Source organism: Triturus cristatus, chromosome 8, assembly GCF_964204655.1.
Source record: "Triturus cristatus chromosome 8, aTriCri1.1, whole genome shotgun sequence".
Taxonomy (NCBI): Eukaryota; Metazoa; Chordata; class Amphibia; order Caudata; family Salamandridae; genus Triturus; species Triturus cristatus.
The window spans coordinates 1,418,907,404-1,418,926,151 of NC_140591.1; the positions used below are offsets into that span (position 1 = coordinate 1,418,907,404).

General features: G+C 47.1%; 1 protein-coding gene across 1 annotated transcript in view; it reads left to right on the forward strand.

Annotated features, from left to right (window-relative positions):
- Positions 1 to 18,748, forward strand: part of ME3 (malic enzyme 3) — a 473,564-nt gene that overhangs the window by 290,276 nt on the left and 164,540 nt on the right. The window contains exon 5 of the mRNA XM_085623151.1: positions 11,507 to 11,582. Within this exon, the coding sequence (XP_085479277.1) occupies positions 11,507 to 11,582 (76 nt within the window). The remainder of the gene's footprint in view (positions 1 to 11,506; positions 11,583 to 18,748) is intronic.

The window sequence follows — 18,748 nt, forward strand, 5'->3', positions numbered from 1 at the left end:
TGGTCACGTGGTGCGCCGCAACGAGCCCACACCAGAGGCCTAGCATGTGCCGCTACCCACTTTTAAATTATATATTTACAAGCCCGGACCCAACGCGAGTCACGGGAAGCCATGCACCGGGGCTCTTACATGCACGTCATCTAGCGCGTGTTGGAGCGCTTCACACTGCACCGCGTTTCCATTACCGATTCAAGCGCGCGGTACAGATAATGTTGCTTCATTGTTATAGCGCTTACCCAGGCCGCGTTCAAATTACAGCGTCAGGTGCAGGTAAAGAAGGGCTCTGCGCAAGGATATTCTTGAGCGCGAGCGCGCCCCGACGGTATTTGGAGCGCTGCAACTATTACAGCGTTCACAATACCGCCACTGCACCAAGGTATAGCAAGCTAAACTCGACCAGGAGGTATTGGAGCCCTTTACACGGGCACCAGTTATGTTATAAAACGGCACATTCATTTCGCAGTAGGCACGGTGAAATTAAGTGAGTTGCCCAACATCAATGGCTGTTGCGGGGCTATATAGCCGTGAACCCGGTACCCCCGCTCTACAGTCGGCAGCTCCTCCAAACCAGTGCTTGCTACACGTTGCCCCGTTGGTAGTGTATATTTACGTATGCATGCTAAAACTATACACATTTCACAGGTAATTTGCGGTTGCCGGGTACATTCGATTAGATTTCGACGGCGCCGCTGCCGCGAGGCCCGTACACTCGGCCTCCTGCCTAACCTCCACACAATCTGGGGGGGTGGGTGTGAGGTGCACAACTGGGCGACTTCCTTCGAATTAGGCCTAGTGTAAGCATACGACCCCGAGGTTAGAAAATTGGCCCGGCACCCCTGTACCTTGTAAAATGCATCCCCCCGGCCCCGGGACATGCGAGAAATAATCGCGATGTAGCGAGCGCGCCGCCCCACACCCTCAAGCCTAGCGCCTGAGAGTCCGAACATTAAGGTCGGCCCTCGTAATTTGTGGGTGCGCTACCCCGCACGCCTGAGGCTTCAACATACGACTTTCTTCCAGTAACCGTTACCAATAATACCACTATTGCGCCGCCCCGGCTCACCCCCACGTGGCCTAGCTCGAGGCGCGGGGCAGGAGATGGAACGCAGGCTACACTGCCTTTCCGCGCGTGCATCCCTCCCCCCCCCACCCCCCACCCCCACCCTCCCTACCCCCCCACCCCCACCCTCCCTCATGGCCTGGCTCGAGGTGCGGGGAGGGTGAGGGAAACGAAAACCCCTTACGGCCCCTGCGCGATGCGGGAGGAAAGGTTGTACCCAGGCCGGGGTGGCATTACGACACCCGTATTGGGGGGTGCGACATAATTTCGCTACCATCATCATGGACCCCGCCAAGATTCCGTCCCTGGCATGCTCACTAGCCGCCCTTCCCTACTCCAATTCTGCCAACATCTTGCGCCCGTGGCCAGCCGAGCCACAGGGCCCCGTCAACCTGGTACTGCCCAGGGACAGGGCCGGGGCGGAGTAGGAGCAGCAAGACTCACCATAGATCTGCACGAGACGACGACCGATGCGGCGTAGATCCAGGACACAGCGAGGAGACGGACACGACCGATGCTGTGTGGCAATGTGGCGAGGTGGGCGACAGAGGTCGCCAGGAGGGTGGGGGAAGGCTAAATAGCCTCCCCCTCACACCAGGGCCAGGAAGTGACACGCATTACGCGTCACTTCCGGCCAGCCCGAGGAGGGGGGCTCCGGTCTGCGTCAGCGGCAGATCCCGCGTTAACACTGAGCGGTGGAAGCTGTGCCTGCCAGGGGGCATCAGGGAGATGCGCAAACACGGCGGGGCTGTGCCAGGAGCTGTAAACTGAAGCAGGCGGCAGAGTACGGGGCTTGTGGCAGCTGTACCGGGTGCCACCGTGCGCCAGCGCTCAGACCAGCATGCACACATTCTGCACATCTCACAGGGCAGAAGCGGCCCAAGAAAATGAAAATACCATTTGATTCAAACAGCCTTTCAGAGAGTACCTCCCGGGGCTGCTGCCCTTGACGGACAGATTTCACCTGTCAGTCTGTGCTTGACATGTAACAGGGTGGAGACATAGTCTGTACTCGCAGCCTTCCTTCCCTGCGGTATTGGTTTTCGAAGTCACTGTTTAGAGCAGGCAGAAGTGTCTGCCTCTCATCCGCTTAGTGCGTCTCATAGTTTAGGGCGGTCTACTCCTAGACGAGGCACCCCATTTCTTCTCATTGGCAGTTTTGTAATCCGAGGTCGTGCTTGTGATGTTGGACCCTAGGCCCCCATGCTGGGAATAACGGACACAGGACACATGGTTGGGTAGTGGGTTATTGGCCACGAGCACGTGCGCTCGGCCTTTTTATTAACAGCGTCACCTGACCCAGTGACGTCTGTGGTGGGTGGGTGTACAGTGTATTCCACACACATAGGAACACTAGAACGTGTCCCTGCTAGGACACTACAGTGCTGAAGCCCCACTGAAAAGCTGGAGAGGCAGACGCGTATGTTAGACTCTTGGGGTCGTGCACCGGTGCACACGGACTGTATGCGGCTCCACATAGAATCCGTGCAGAGGCCCTCCTGCGAGGCTCACAGAGCCACGTGCACCGCAAGGTCCTCTCCGTAATAAACGCCCCGGGGGCCCCAGTAATGCCCGCACTCGAGGGCAGCGCAGCGGCCCCTTTAAAGAGTAAGCCGTGGGGAGGAGGGTTCCTGTCACCAGCTCCGAGGGGTGATGGGCCGCAGCGCAGATAAGCGTTATCGGAGGCGCGCAGCACACAGGCCCTGCCGAGCCGAGACTAAATGCCAGAGCAGACCCCTGCTGCTTTCTAAATTATTATTATAGTTGGAATAATCCATCGAAGGGCGTGTTCTGGAGGGGTCAGGAGGTCACCTGATGTCATTTACCGAGCGATAGCAATGTTACTTTTTAACGAATTGATGTCACCTGTACAAGATCTTGCACAACACTCCAGTCACCTTTTTGGGCTTTAAAAATGTTTATTCGTTTGCAGGTCAGTTATGTTCCATCAACTGGTCCAGCTACATCCCCATATCCCGCGTAAAGTGATCAATATAAAATACAACAAGTCGTATTAACGCCTGGGTGCTGTGCACCCCACCCATCAGCAACCCCACCCCTATAACTTAAATATCATGGCAGAATCACGGCTGATTGAGACCTTCGCGCTAACAATGGCCCCTGAAGTCCATTGATATATTAATTTCCATACTGAAAAATATAACGGACAAATTGTTCACAGCCCTTTTTCCCCGCGCACCCCCACTTTTCCGATATTGATTTAAAAATAAGAGGGGGCGAGGTTGCAGGCTCGCGCAGTCCTGACGTTCCCCTCGTCATTATTGTCATCCAGGTGTCATTTTTCATCTCTGACCCAAAACGTGTGTTAGCCCAGGCTGAGACAGCTTCCCAGGCACACACAGAGAGTTGTTGAGCTGTTGTGTGTGGCCTGACGTCCGTCTTATCGCAACCGCCCCTAAGTACTTCACAGGTCTTTAAAATACCATTTTCTTGTTAACGGGGCTTTGTTGTTGTTTCACCCCTAATTAGAATGCTTATACTGCCAGGACCGTTTTGAAATCATAGGAATCTTTCAAGGAGAAAAGGGGAAGAAGCAAAATCAGTTAGTTGTTTTTGTGACTGCTGAGTGCAGACTTTAACATTGTTGGAATATTTCATGTCTGTTGCGGATTTTAATCGACCTTTGCCTTGAGCAAGTTTTGCAATTTCAATATTTGTGTGACTGAAGTTAGTGTCTAAACATCCTATAACTTTCCGCTTAATGAGCTGTAAATACGTGAATATTCATAAAGCAGCTCCAACAATAATACACAAAAGAGCTATTGGCATTGTAAATGACAATGCTTTTTGTTTGTGTTTTTAAAAACCTGCACGCAACAGAGCGCAAACACACAATTTGTACTTTTAGGGTTTTCTTCACACATAAGGAAAAGGCATTGGCATTTACAATGTTTGTTTATCTGGTTCACAGTTTTTTAGGTCTCGACCTTGCTATCGCGTAAGCGAAAGCGAGACTATAGAAAGCGGGTTTGAAAAGTGCTCCCAAAAAGCGGATTGCATGGCTAGCACGCGCACAATCACGCGCATCGTGCCGCCATGCAATCCGCCTATTGGGAGCACTTCAAAGGGTCCGCTCCCCCGCCCCCAAGCGCGCGTGCGCCACGCCGAGCTTGTTTTTCTCCAGGGCTTAACAGCCCCAGTCAGATCCCGGCACATGGGCTCATAAATCTTGTTTTGGTTGTTGTGCGCTCCGCCGGGCTTGTTGATATTACTTCTTACATACGCTTCGCACCAGACTTCTGAGGATTCTAAGTGGTGCAAACAAACGATGCTAATGTTACTCGAGGTTGGCACTGCTCGATGTAACGGCACGCATCTCACCCACCTCGAAAAGATGAAAGGCTGAGTCAAACTTGCACGGATCCGAACTCACAGCCTGAAAATCAGTGCATGTGTAATTAGCAACCGTACACATACGCTAACATGCCACAAAATGTGCATTCTTTGTTCTGTAAAACCTACATTATTATTTTTAGTTTGGCCCAATAAATGTTTGCATTGTCAAAAACCCCGAATGGGATTTGTAATAAATTGAGTGGTAAAATAATGGGATAATTATAATAAACATTATTCCGGATGGGCCACAAAGGCTATGTAACAACTGTAACACTTATTGCAAGGCAGCAAGATGAATTGCTGGCTGCTGTAGACGCACACCGCCGGGTGACATTTCAGGAGAGAGCCATTTCAATTCATGATCTATAATTCATGTTTCCAGATTTAGACAACAATGTGTACTGCCATCTCTCTCCTTGGTAATTACTGTACTGTCAGCCCTCGGCGCAGTATGTACATATTTTTCATTTTTTTTTGCACCGTATGCTAAAAGGCATACCCAGCCTGCAGATGTTGCCAGCAGCAAGCGATGGCGCAATCACACAATAATAGTGAAACAGGGCACATTTCGAGCTGACTTATGGACGGCCACGGGCCCTGCCACTGAACCAACACGTTCATGCCGACCTGAGATACTTAATGCAGCGGACGGGGGCTCTGCATGCCGGGCACGTCCACACAAACTGTCCTGGGCGGCTGCTCGTTAAACTAATTGTGAGGCCGGTCCAGAGAGACGACGCAGCATTTGTCGATAGGTGACTAATCACGGCGCCTGTCAGTCATGTACATGAGCCCGCCCACTTGATGCTTTGAAGATGAGGATAGACGACATACAGGGCCTGTGTCTGATGACTGAAAGGGAACAGTTCCAGAAGAGTGGGCGTGTCACAGGCTGTCAGTTACTGTTTGTTAGCCTTAGACAGAATTCTTCCTCTGCCAGTATTAAAAAAACACACACACACAACAGGGCTCCGTAGAATGAATGACTTTAATCTGTTCTTCAAAATTGTTTCTTGAAAGACAGAGCAGAGTTTTCATTAGCTAATGTGTTGGCAGTTACCAGTTAGTCCTAGCCTTCCGGTGGAAAAATGCCTGGCAACTACAGTAAACACCAACGCACGTTATTCCCCGCGATCAGGAAAAAAGCGTGTAATTGGATAATGATTGCACCTTTCAGACTCAGCAGAGTTGGGGGTTTTCAGCATTACTGGTCAACTCCTAACAAGGGCCAAAGACAGAAAATAGTTATTAATTTGCAGCACCGCACTCCAAAAGAACAGTGCGCTTATTTTCTTTTTTTTACTTTTAGCACTTAGTAAGATGAAGGTTCTGGAAAGTCATTTCAGTGGGTCCAAATCAGAGTCCCGCATAAATTAAGATACAGACTTATTGGAGATGGAGGCTCAGAATGAGGTAAGCAAGACAAGAACAAGGCTTTTCACAAGAGATCAAGCTGAGCTTAGAGAGAAAAATCAGAAAGCCGGAAATTTGTGCAATAAAATGCCAGAATTACTGATATACTACACTTGTCAATTGCAAAAAGAACAAGCATTTGCAATGCAATAGGTCTCGCATTTATGCGAGTTTAAGCTATTGGTATTATTTGCAATGTCAACAGCTCAAACTCGCGTAAAGGCGATACCTATTGCATTGCAAATGCTTGTTTTTGTCTCCTCCCATGTTAACAGCTTACCTGTCGCTGTCTGCTTTTTCATCAGGTTTAGTTAGGGTTTGTATAGTTACTTCTTATCCTTAAACGCTACCCAAATACAAGATCAATGTGTAGAGCTTCTGAATATCGACTGATGTGTTACAACGGTGCATTTTCATCTGTTTCGGAGCACCTCAGTTCTCCAGTCGCCATTTTATGCTTTGATGCATACATCAAAAAATGGTATGGCGTGTCAGCCAATATGGCTGCTAAATTTCAACAGAGGTCACATCTATTCAACCATTCTGTAAATATTTGGGATTCTGTTCTGTTTCCTTGCCCTAAGTGCACCAGATATCCCCAGATCCCAGATGTGGGTCCTGGGCTCACTGTGCCACTGGAATCAAGCTATCCTGGCTGAAGAGGGGTGAAACCCCGAAACCGGTCCTAGGTTGCTTGTTTCTGGTCCAGGGAGGATCTGGCTTGGCAGTTCGGGCTGGACTGTTCCCATGAGGCACAGGGTCAAGACTGATTTGCATATGGTCAGGTCTAAACTGGGGTGGCATGGTGAGCAAATGAATGATGGATTTAACCCAGATCGCTTGACTGGGGGTGAATGTTTTGATTTGTTATGCATTCCGTCCATCAATTGTGTGTCTTCTGTTTCCTTGCCATATCACAAATATATCCTCAATGTACCGCCATCATATATTGGTGCTGTTTCTAAAAGGGCTTTTAGAGTTGTAATTCCAGTGGCCTTCACACCAATATACATACAATTGGCCAGATTTGGAGCTACAGAACAAGCCATGACAATCTTGCTTATCTGATTTATAAATTGCGTTTTCAAAATGTAAGCACAATTTCTATTAGATTCATGTTGAAGCTGATAGGAATTGTGTGTGTCCTTTCCTGTGCTCGAAGAACATCTTCCACCACCGTGAGAATGGCTTCCTGTTTTATATACTGGTGTGGGGTGATTCTACATAAGGAATTAGGAGAATTTCAGAGAAGTGGTTTAAGATGATTTATTTTACAGAGTTAAATATGTCTTTTGGGTCCTTTAGGAAGGACACCATCCTAAATACTCCAGGTCCAAGGAAGTTATCAATGAATTGTGGAAGTGGCTCCAGAAGAGAACAAATCCTCAACCCAGTGGAGCGTGCTGTTGGAGGTCCGCTGACTTTGGTTTTTTTGGGGGGGCAGTGTGTAGAATTAGGATATGACCGGATGCTTGGCTGTCAGAAACTACAGTTATTTCTTAATGATCCAACCAATTGATTCTGCTTGAGAGTCCAGTTGGTTGATCATCTTCCGTAGTCTTATGTTGGGTTATTTACGTGTTTCTCATAACTTGATTAATGTGATAGAAGGAGCAACACACTTCACATGCTATGCGTTGATGGACCTTTCTTATTTGCAAGTTGTTTTACAATTTCTCTTCTTGTTGGACTTCTCTTTAATTCCTAGCAAGATTACTATAAAGATTTTGACTTTATTCTCTCAATTAGCAATGTCTTTTAGAACAGTATTCTTGTATGTGATTACGTCAAAGGGATCACATTAAGGCAATTAGCAAATTAGGCTGGTTTCTCAGTCCTGTGCTTTCCTCGATGTTTGTATTCAGTTCTTGACTGTCCAAGAAGAACCTTTTCCTGATCAGCATAAGGACTTGAATTGTTTCTTTTTACTGTGAAAAGTGTTCTTATTCTGTCTAAGTACAAAACCGAATCCTTTGTTGAGGACCTTCGATGGTATTTCTGATAACTAATATGCACACAAGTTGACCACAAATTGTTCATTTTTTCTTGTTGGAGTCTGATATCGAATGCAACTGTTGTTGTGGTCTCTGGTATTTTTCTTCTGCCTTTGTTTCTGCCTCTCCTTGGAATAGGGCAGTGTCCTCGTTGGAAAAACCCCTTGAATCAAGTGTCCTTTCCAGAAGGGACAGAAAGCTAGATTGTGAAGTGAACTGGTGCCCTTTCCCTTGCTTTGCCACATTCCTGAACACAAGGACCACTTTGCCGGTATTGCTCTTTGTTTGCCTATAATGCAGGTGTCCACCAAACATATGCCAAGTCACCCTTGTCTTTGCTACATAGAAAAATCCTGGTGAGATACTGAATGCCACAACAAATATGGTTGTTACAAGAGAAGAAATGCTAGAACCAAATGCAAAAACAAATGACTTTATCTATGCTTGTTACTACTTTATTTTGGTAGTCTTTAGATGGTGGGTGTCTGGCAGCTTAAGCTTTCATCCATTTCTCCGTGCCCAGGTTTGTGAAAGTTTAACATATAATTTGATGTTGTTTGGCAATTACTTGAATTAGCTGAAAATGGGTAATAGATTTAAATCTATACTGAATAGCCGCCCCAAAATATGTTTTGTCCAGAACTCCAAAAATCCTTGAAATGGCACAGGCTGGTCCCTTTTTAGACCTGGGCTGTTCAGTCCTTAACCATGTCACGTGCTTAGAGAAAGCAAGATCTTGCTTCCCAAAAACAACTGAGCCTTCAAAATGAACAAAGTAGCAATTACATAACTTTAGGAGACATCTTTACATATTTAAGTAATGTCCAGATGTCTTTTGCTAAATTGCATATAATGTTCAACAGTCTTGTTTAGCCAAAGTTCACAGCCTCAGTGAGTAACTTTAGTTGGCAAATTCTTCTGCCTTGAGCTTTTGTTATGAACACTTTACAACCAAAGAGTGAGTTATAAAATGTGATTACGAAAAAGACCCATCCCAATTTACAACATGATGTGGCATTTCTAAAATTCTATTGAAGTCCTGTGGGAAGCTAAGCATTTCACATTTCTGAAAACTGTTCCAATATGAATACTGCTGACTTGTGTTGTAGTTCTTTAAAATCAACAGTGTTTCTCCTTCGCAAAATGTATTTGACTCTGGGTCCAACACCCAATATACGTGTATGTCCTAGTCACTCAAAAGAATAAGATTCTGCCAACCCAAATAGAATAAACTAATAAAAGGTACTCACTTTCTACTCTCCACTGTACATGCTGTAGGAATCAAAATTGCACTTTCTATAGCTGTAGAGGCTGGAAACCAGGATGAATACTAAGTTTAAAAGATTTTTTTGTTGTAAGGGGCATAACTGGGTGCCTACATAGCAGACATGAATGAAAATCTTTAGCACTCCGACACCAGTCCATAATCCATTCCTTTGCATTCAATCATTTTATGTTCTTTATTCATGTCCGCAATCAATGAATCATTGTAGTTTCCACCACACATTATCCACAAGTGTTTCGGCCCTTGGATATTACTCCAATAGACTTCATCAGGGCTGAGGTTAACAGGGTTTCTCAAACCTATATACAGTGTTCAAACACCCTTGGGTATATGGACTCTGAAGGAAATCTCTATCTCTTCAGCAGAATAAAGAATGGAAGGAGATTGAGCACAAAGGAAAAGATTGACGGGTGTCTGACTGCTCAAGATTTCTTTTCATGTACATGGACGTAGTCCCCATTGGAGAAGATTTGGTGGCTTTTTGTCATCTTTGAACACCCATTTTCATGTTAGGAACCAACTGTACTAATATGCTTCACATACTGTGATACTGACTGTGTGTGTGTGTGTGTGTGTGTGTGTGTGTGTGTGCGTGTGTGTGTGTGTGTGTGTGTGTGTGTGTGTGTGCCCACCAAGAAACCCATCCACCATTTCTTCTGAACCTACATAGCAGACATGTTCACCAAGGGCTCTCTCCCTAAAGCCAACAGTAAGGGCAAATTGTCCTCCACCCGCGATAACACAAGTGTCTGGCTGGAGTAGATATGAGAATTGATGGAGAGCAAACCCCTGCTGTCTTTTATAAAGAAGACTATGGTGTGAGAAAGTGGTAGAGATGCCCTGGATTTGCCAGATCATTCCGGGTTATTCACATATTCACATCTGTTCGGCCAATTTCAGTAAACTTGAACTTGTCCTGTTTTTCATGGAGGGACAACTGACCACAGAGGGAGTCGGATGTTGATGTGTTCCAGTGTACAATATGTATACGCCCATAAATAAAGCAATTTATTTAATTCAGATGATACTGTGTTGCATGTAATTCTCTTTAGTGCATTATTGGCTGTGCTTTCTATGTTGATATGCTCTATTAAAGAAGTAATTCTGTTCCTCGACCATTCAATGAAAATTGGTACTTTTTTGTTTTGTAGCTTGTTCCAGTTTTTGTTTTTCAAAATAGAGATAGAAGTTGGGGTCTCTTCCTCCCTTGGATCTGGATTGCTGAACGCAAGGGGCACTCCTTTATCCTGGTAGTCTTGGGCTTTGTAAGGGCGATCGTTTGAGTAGACACTTTTGCAGGCTGTGTGTGTTTAGCACTTGGCTAGAGAGCGGCCCCTTAAAAGATACCGGCAAAGTGGAAGCAAATGCAATGATCTAGAGAAGCTTTAAATAAGAATTTGTAGAAGAAGTGGTATGCAGATAGGACCTAGCAGTAGAGACTTCCAGCAGAGGCAGCACTAAGGTAAATGCAAGGTGAAATCCAATCAATTCAGCCAACAATAGGCAAGAATAGAATCCTGGAGAAAGAAGACACAAAATGGGTAAAAATCACAGAGGAAAAAATCTTAGACGAAAAAAAAAACCCTTAAGCATTGGTCCGCACAAATAGTATGTAAGCAGCATCTTAAATAGTGTAGAATTGCAAGAATGTGCTCTGGGAGTGTATAAATCCATGGTGAATTGGTGAAACCATGTTGAAATGAACGATAAGGCTGCCATAAGGAATTGGTATACAAAACCGAGATGGATGGAATGCTTGAATTAATCTCAGCCACTGGTAATCACTTGGGCCACATCCTATTCCATCGTTATTTTCGCACACCATGCCACCTCAGTTTGGACCCACCTATATATATATCAGTCTTGACTCTGCTCCAATAGATGCAGTCCAGCCCAAACTGCTAAGCCAGGTTCTCCCTGAACAGGAATACAAGCAACCCAGGACCAGTTTTGCCCTGGCTATGAGCTCATCAACCGGGTACAGCTTGGTTCCAGGGCCACAGTGTACACAGGACCCACGTCTCAGCATACTACACTATACTATTGTTCAATTAAAAGGCAGATCAACATTTATGTTGGGTGCAAACATTTCTACCACTCTGCCATCCATGAGTAGCAGTGTCTATCACAGCAGAATATAGTCATAAGGAGTAATGTCCATCACAAAATCAATTTAGTTTTGAAAAATATTAACAAGTTCTAGATATTTGTGGACCTACATTTCTTTCTCATTCTGTAACACCCACCCCAATATAAATAAAACATCTAATTCCGTGGCCCTTCCAAAAGCTTGAATGTCTACCTACTGGGTTTATTATTTACTTAATAATTACCTTTTATTACTCCTAGATGTACACGTTTTCAAAACTGATGTGATTTCTCCTTTTTGTTTTCTAGTGGGCTGTTTATCACAATCCATGACAAGGGTCACATTGCCACCATGCTGAATTCATGGCCAGAAGATGACATAAAGGTACATTAGCTACATTTTCACTTCTGTACAAATTCTATTTCATTCCATGCTCTTTCATTCTCTTTCAGGGAAACCAGACTTTCCAAACCAACTTTTTATAAATAGGTTTTAAATATTTATGTGTGAAAAAACAGAAGAGAAGAGCAAGAACTCATGTTTGGAAGGAAAATAATATGCCAGGGAGTGGTTGGACCTATGGCATTTTGAATCAAATCACAATTATTTGATTTTTTTAAAAAAAATGATTAAAACTGTACAATTGGTTTGGAAACGTTAAATAAACAGTTTTGCTTTCAAAGTGTTAGAACACCAGAAGGAAGGTGCAGAATTCAGATGGAGTCACTTCTGCTAGGATTTCAAATCTTTGAGGCTCACATAATTATATTTGCTGTTTTTAAGATCTTTAAGATGGGGCTAATGTGAAATTTAAGTCCACAAAAAGCCTTGAAACAATTGTAATGCCAAAGTCCTGTTAAGGAGCTTAACCAGATACCCTCTCATTTGGTGCTTTAGTAAAAGTTTTTAATGCTGGATAGGTAACCTATTATTTCTTAAGTAAGCAAGTATTTGCAAAACAAATCGGTCTCTGCTGTAAAATGATGAGCTAATAACTTTGCCAATGCTTGATTGCATGAAAGAGAAAGAAATTGAGTTCCCTCTAATGAGCAGTGGGAAGATGCACCTCATCCAATCAGTGCTGTATGAGACCAATGCTCCTGTTGTGACAGACCAGGGTTAACATGGAGTTTTCAGTGATGTCACTCCGAATGCGAAGGTGAATAACATCCTTGCTATTCACTTCTGCTAATAACCAATTTGTTTCATATGCCCCAACCTTAAACAAATCATCTTCCAGTAGCTATTCAGGGCTACAGGAGTAATAGAGGAGCCATACAGAACATGCCATAAACTCCCTGTTGGAAATGGCCCTTTTTGCAGGGTTATCCCCAAACCTTTTGCTGCTTCTTCCTATTTTTTCCTGACCTGCTGTTGTTGGTTTTAGGACTCTGGGCGCTTCACCACTGCTGATCAGTGCTAAAGTGTATATGCTCTCTGTGTAAATTGTGGAGTGACAGGAGTTGGGGAGGTGCATTCACTCTGATAGCCATGGTTGATTTGTGTCCTGTCTTTCCTGAATGAGTCAGGGCTGGGCTGAATAGACCTGGTCTGCATTCAGAGTAGTGGGAGGAGTTGTCACTAGCACCTGAATAGGCCCGGTCTGCATTTATAGTGGTGGGAGGAGAGTTCCCTTGCACCTGAATAGGCCTGTCTGCCTTGGACAATGCTGTCTCCACCTCCTGCCAGGAATCTGCACCAGAGAGGACAGAATTAGTTTGGGCTGAGTACAGACACTCTCTGCCTTCAGAGAACAAAGGATTTGGTGGTATAAATATTGGGGCCCAGACCCTAGAACCTTAGAACTCTTTTGGAACCACGAAGACAGCCAAGAAGAAGAGCTGGAAAAGCTGTGAGGAGGGACTACCACTTTGCTGTGTGGTTTGCTGTGTTGGCCTGCAGTGGCTGCTTCTGTCTTGAGCAGTGAAAGGACTGGACTTGAACTTTCTGCAACTTCCATTTTGTGAGTTTCTCCAAGGGCTTGAGGTAGAGCTTGCCGCCTGTTCAAGAAGTCTAAGGAGCAGCAAAGACTTCAAGTTCTTCTGCCATCAGCACTGGGGACTGTCTTTTGTGTTGCAACAGAAGAAAAGCAACCCGACACTGCCTACAACACCGCTGCCGACTCTGTGTCCTGAAGGCACCGCAGAGGGCACCACCGCAATGCCGCACCGCAACCCTGATCTCACCGACGACGCCATCTGATGCCGCTGCTCGCACCGTGACCTGTGAGCACCGCTCTCCGCACCGCTTCATGATGCCACCTTGGTATCCCCGACGACACCGCTTCACGCAAACATCGACGCCGCTGCTTGCACCGTGGTTCGAGGGCACCACTCGTAAAGTGACTCGACGCACTGCCCTCATCCCGCACCGCAGCCTTGGCCTGCCGGCGCCATGACTCCAGTTCATCAGCCGACGACAGGGCTTCAGCACCGACAACGCCGCTGCTTGTACTGTGACCTGCCAGCACCACGACGAGTAGCGCATTACTTCGCACTGTGACCCTGGTCTCACCGATGATGCCATCTGATGCCGCCATCGAGCCGCACGCCGTACCGCTGCACTTCACCCCGCAGCACCCGATGCCCGGCGACGCCAGCGCTCTTGACTTCAACCACGAGGAGTTCGATTTGCAACGCGTGTTACTTCGAGGGCCCGACGACTCCTACACCGACCTCCGGAATGGACACCTGCGGACGCCGTGCATCGGGAAACCCAACGAGAGGTCGTCGACCCCCTGCATTTCTAAAGGTACTGTTTTGTGGGTCTCCCCGACGCCGTAGCTGGCCCCTGACGCCGCGGTCAGCCAGAACTGTTTGGATTTGTTTGTTCACGACGCCGTGATAGCTCTGGATGGAGCTATCAACTTCAAAGAACTTTATTTCAAGATTATTTATGGAAACTGAAGATTTCCAAGTACTGTAGTATGGATTTTTATTGTTTCTGGTGTTATCTTAAGTATATAAAAATATTGGATATTTTTCTAAACTGGTGTGGTGTCCTTTTGTAGTGCTTACACTGTATTACTGTTGGCTATGTGCAAATGCTTTACACACTGCCTCTAAGATAAGCCTGACTGCTCATGCCAAGCTATCAAGGGGGTGAGCCAAGGTTATTTTAGGAGTGTAACTCCCTTATCCTGACTAGAAGGAAGAGTCTGTACTTGGACAAGGTGCAAACTATTGCCAACTAGAGACCCCCATTTCTAACATTGGTTGTCTGCGGTGAGGATAGGACTTGCATTTGCACTTTACTTACAGTGATTGGTGTGCACTACTACCATATCGCAGATCATTACGTACCACACACTGTTTTTCCCTGTTTCCCTTCAGAATTTGGTTGTGGAACTCTGGTTAGTTGTTACAACTGTGGGGCCTTGGCAAAATGGAAATCAACTTTTGCCACCTGCATGTCTACAAGATGAGGGAACTAAAAGTATTTTGTAAAGGGTGGGGGCTACCTGTGAAGAGGAGATCCACATTGCAGGATCTTGAGGTAGCCCTGCATAGCTATGAGGTGCTACAATGAGAGGCAACACTATCAGATGACTCTGAGGGGGAGGATCCCCAGCCAGAATACCAACAGAGCAGTGGCCCTGAGGAGGAAACATTCTGGGAAAGAGTGGCTCGTGAGTAGAGGAATCGGATGTGTGCTCGTGACCTGAGGCTGAGGCAGCTAGACCGGGAGTGCGAGGAGATGGAACGAGCCTTAGCTGAAGAGCAAAAGTATGCAGCTCAGGAAGTGAGCTTGGCTGGGTTGGAGTTCAGCTCAGATGGTGGCAGCAAAAATTGTACTGCCCAGTACTAGGGGTGAGAGACACAGAGACACACACACACACACGCACGCACGCACACACACACACACACTCTCTCTCTCTCTCTCTCTCTCTCTCTCTCTCTCTCTCTCTCTCTCTCTCTCTCTCTCTCTTCTCTGTCTTTTCTCTGTCTTTTCTCGTCTCTCTTGACTCTCTTGTCTCTCTTCAAGGAGAGGGTTGACATACACCAGGGGGTTCAGGATTGTGAGGTTACTCCAGTTGTGCACAGTGTCCCTGAGGTGGATTGGGGAACTGGCACAGGGGATCATATTCCTGGTAGTGGGAGGGACACTCTACTGACTCTAGATGAGGGGTGCAGGGAGAGTGGTTCTCCTGTGATAGAAGCCCTGGTAAGTGAGTATGGAGACCAGCCAGAAGAGTATGGGTTGAGGGACAGCAACAGTGAGACACTGTCTCACCAGTCTTGGGAGAATGATGTGGGGTACTTTTCAGAGGCACTGGATGGTTGGGTGAAGGGTAGTTTGGGTAACACCTGTGTGGGGATGTGTGATTCAATTGTTGGAAAGCATATTTTAAGTCCCTGTTTTCCAGACCGATGCCAACACCCTTTGGAGTGTGAGTTTTCTGACCCCAGGAAGCTTGCACTGGAGGCAGACCTTTTGGTAGATTCCAGAGGGTCTGGAGAAGCATCTGGGGGTGATCCTGAAGGAGGTGGCTTGGGTTTTCCTTGACCAGATGAGGTAGGGGAGGTTGGTAGTGACCCAGATAAGTCCCGGTGTGGTGGGATGAGTGAGGGGTCCCACGTCCTGTCTCTGAGGAAAGGGAGTGGGGGAGGGCTGATTCTCAAGGTGCCCAAGACCCCATCCCAGAGCCTGGTTGGTTCCATGAGGGAACACCAGGAGGGGGGCCTAGTCTGTAACCAGTGGCTATTCCCTGACGGGGGAATCCCAAGGTGTCAGGTGAGCTGGGGGGGTACGTCTGTAACCAGCGGCCCACAGGTTCTGGTGTCTGGCAGCCCAGCTCCAGTTGGGGGGGGGCATGAGTCCAGAGAAAAGGGTGAGGGGGGGACACCATCCCCAGTGGAAGGACCAGTGGGTTAGGGTTTGCCATCTCGGAGGTCAGAGCACCCCAGGACTGAACCTGGTGAGGCCACGTCTGGCCTGGGGGATTTTCATGCTCTGTCAGGTGGACAGGAGGTTGGAGACCTGCGGCAGGCAGACTCTCACACAGCTCATGAGGAGTGTGTTTCCCTTGGGGGGAGAGGGAGGGGGTGCGGTTGGTGTACTCCCCTGGAAGTCCTGGGTTGCCAGGTACAGGTCCAGCCTCAGGGTACAGACCCTGGGCTGGTGGACCAGTTGCAGGATAGCACCCCTGAACTGGTGGGAGAATTGTGCAGAACACTTGCCACAGGTACCCCGACAATTCTGGAATCGAGGGAGACTGCTCTCGGTGGGGGGGATGCAGGGCCCCGGGGAGGGCGACAGGGTGTGGGAGAGCCCACTCCAGTCTTCTGTCCTTCTGCAAGGTACAGACCCTGGGCTAGTGGTCCAATGTCAGGATGCCATACCTGACTTGGCGGGAGGGAGAGTGGAGAAAGGGTGCCAGGCACCTGGGGCTGCCGCTCCCCACTTTCTGATGCCATAGAGGATAGAGAGGCCTGAAAGGCATGAGGCCTGGCTCTCATCACTGACAGTTGCCAGTGGCCACTGTGGCTTGCTGTCCTGGTGGACAGAGTTGCCCCTGGGAGGGGGACAGGAGTCACACCCCGGGGGTGGACTTGTCTGCACCACTGTGTTGGCTATGTGGGTACTGTCTGCCTGTTGGGACACATCTGTGAGCAAAGTAAGTTTAGACGCTGCACAGATGGGGTCCACAGGTGATGAGAATGGTTCCCCATGGGTCAGCTTAGTGGTCCCTGAGAGTATGGATAGAGAGATCCAACTGAGTTCAAGGAGGCGTAGTACGGGAATAGACCCCTGCTGTTGCGGGCCAGGTTCCATGTTCTATCGCCCCAAGCAGGGAAACCCATCGAGGTATGGATTGGTCTACCCTGGCTCTAGGCTGGAAGGGGGTTGTGTTGGTAACTCCCTTGGCCTGACTAGAAGGAAGGGTCCCTACTTTGACAAGGTGCAAACCATTGCCAACTAGAGACCCCCATTTCTAACACTCCCCTTCCAAATATAATAAAATACTTGGCCTCTTGCCACCCATTCCCACCTCGGTCTGCTTTTACGACATTTAAAAAACATACTTGATGTTCTGGCACCCATCCAGACCACCCTCTTTTAAACCCTTCCCCTCTCCAGCTCACAATATAAAAACCAAAAATACCTAGCATCCTGCATCCTGCATCCCACTCGCACCACCTTCAGTGCCTCCCACCCAGTACTTAGTCTTGCTCGTCACTCTCACATGAGCAGAGAGCCAGCGCTGCGTAGACATGGCTCTGTGAGAGATGATGGTCTGCCCTACATATTTTTCCTGTTAGTATAGGTTTGCAGATCTGCGGCTGTAAAGGAATATGTCAGTTTCCACACAGGCAGTGTGCCACCTTCTTTCTCTCTCCTTCCTCAGTTCTATGAATACCCAAGAGAGCCATAAAAAGTGGTGCAACCATGCCATTCCACCACTTGGTTCTAGATTTCGCAAACTTGGCGGATGTAGGATCCCAGGGGAAGCAAGCAATTTCCCTTAGGATGTAGCAATAGTTAGAAGAAACTTGTGCTCCCCACAGTTGTGTAATAGCAGCGAATAACCAGATTTCAATTCTGGTTATTCATATTAATCGTTTTAGATAACTGTAAAGTCATTGGGTAGTGATGTATGGTACAAGAAAACTGTTATTGACAAATATAATATTTAAATTGGCAGTCATGGATCTCTGTCCGAAAGGTGTAAAAGATCTATAGAGAACCATCCTTGCATCTGGCCCCCCTCACCAAAAGTGCATGGGTGTGTGATACCATGTGTTCTTTTGTTTCATATGTACCTAACCCAGGCTATACATCTTGTTCATGCATTGCCAGTGCAGGACACACATACCCATGTGGAACAGAGGAGGTTGAATGGGGAGGGAGAATTGAACATCACATACTGCACTTTGATACACAGCTGAAAGACCACTTTATAAGTCGGCCAGTGGATAGCCAAGGTAGACTACACTTGTGCGTAACTGAATATAGAGACTCCCGAATAGCACAATGTACCCCTGCAGTGTTACTTTTTAACGTGAATTAATTGCCTAAGGCTGTTTGTAGATGAAAGTGCATGTTCTACACATGCAGTTGGAGTAGATGAGGAGTAGGGAGGTCCAGTCCTCAGGACATGGATGATGGTGACTGTACCAGCATCCCGCACGATCTCCAGTGGTGTGCCGGGCAAGAAAGTAGGAAGGTGAAGCCGTATCTGAGGCCTATAGGGTTAATGATAGTAAATCACTGTGGCTGACTCTGGATATATGGTCTCTTTGTGTTTCACTTCCCCACATTGCCAGTGTGGGGTTCATATGCATAATGGGAGCGTTGGCACCTATTCCATGGCCATGATGAGTGCTGCCATAGTAGCACGTCATCATTGCAGAATAAAGTACTATAAGTGTTATAGGGCCTTATAACTTACACGTTGTATGATGCACAAGGAGCTCAAGTGTATGTGCTGCACGGCTGCCTCTGCTGTTAAGAGAAGTAGTGTCTGTAAACTCCCGACCAGTTCTTCCTAGCGGTGTGAGTTGAATCGGTCGGGTGGGTTGCATTTAGAGTGACAAGGTAACTAACCG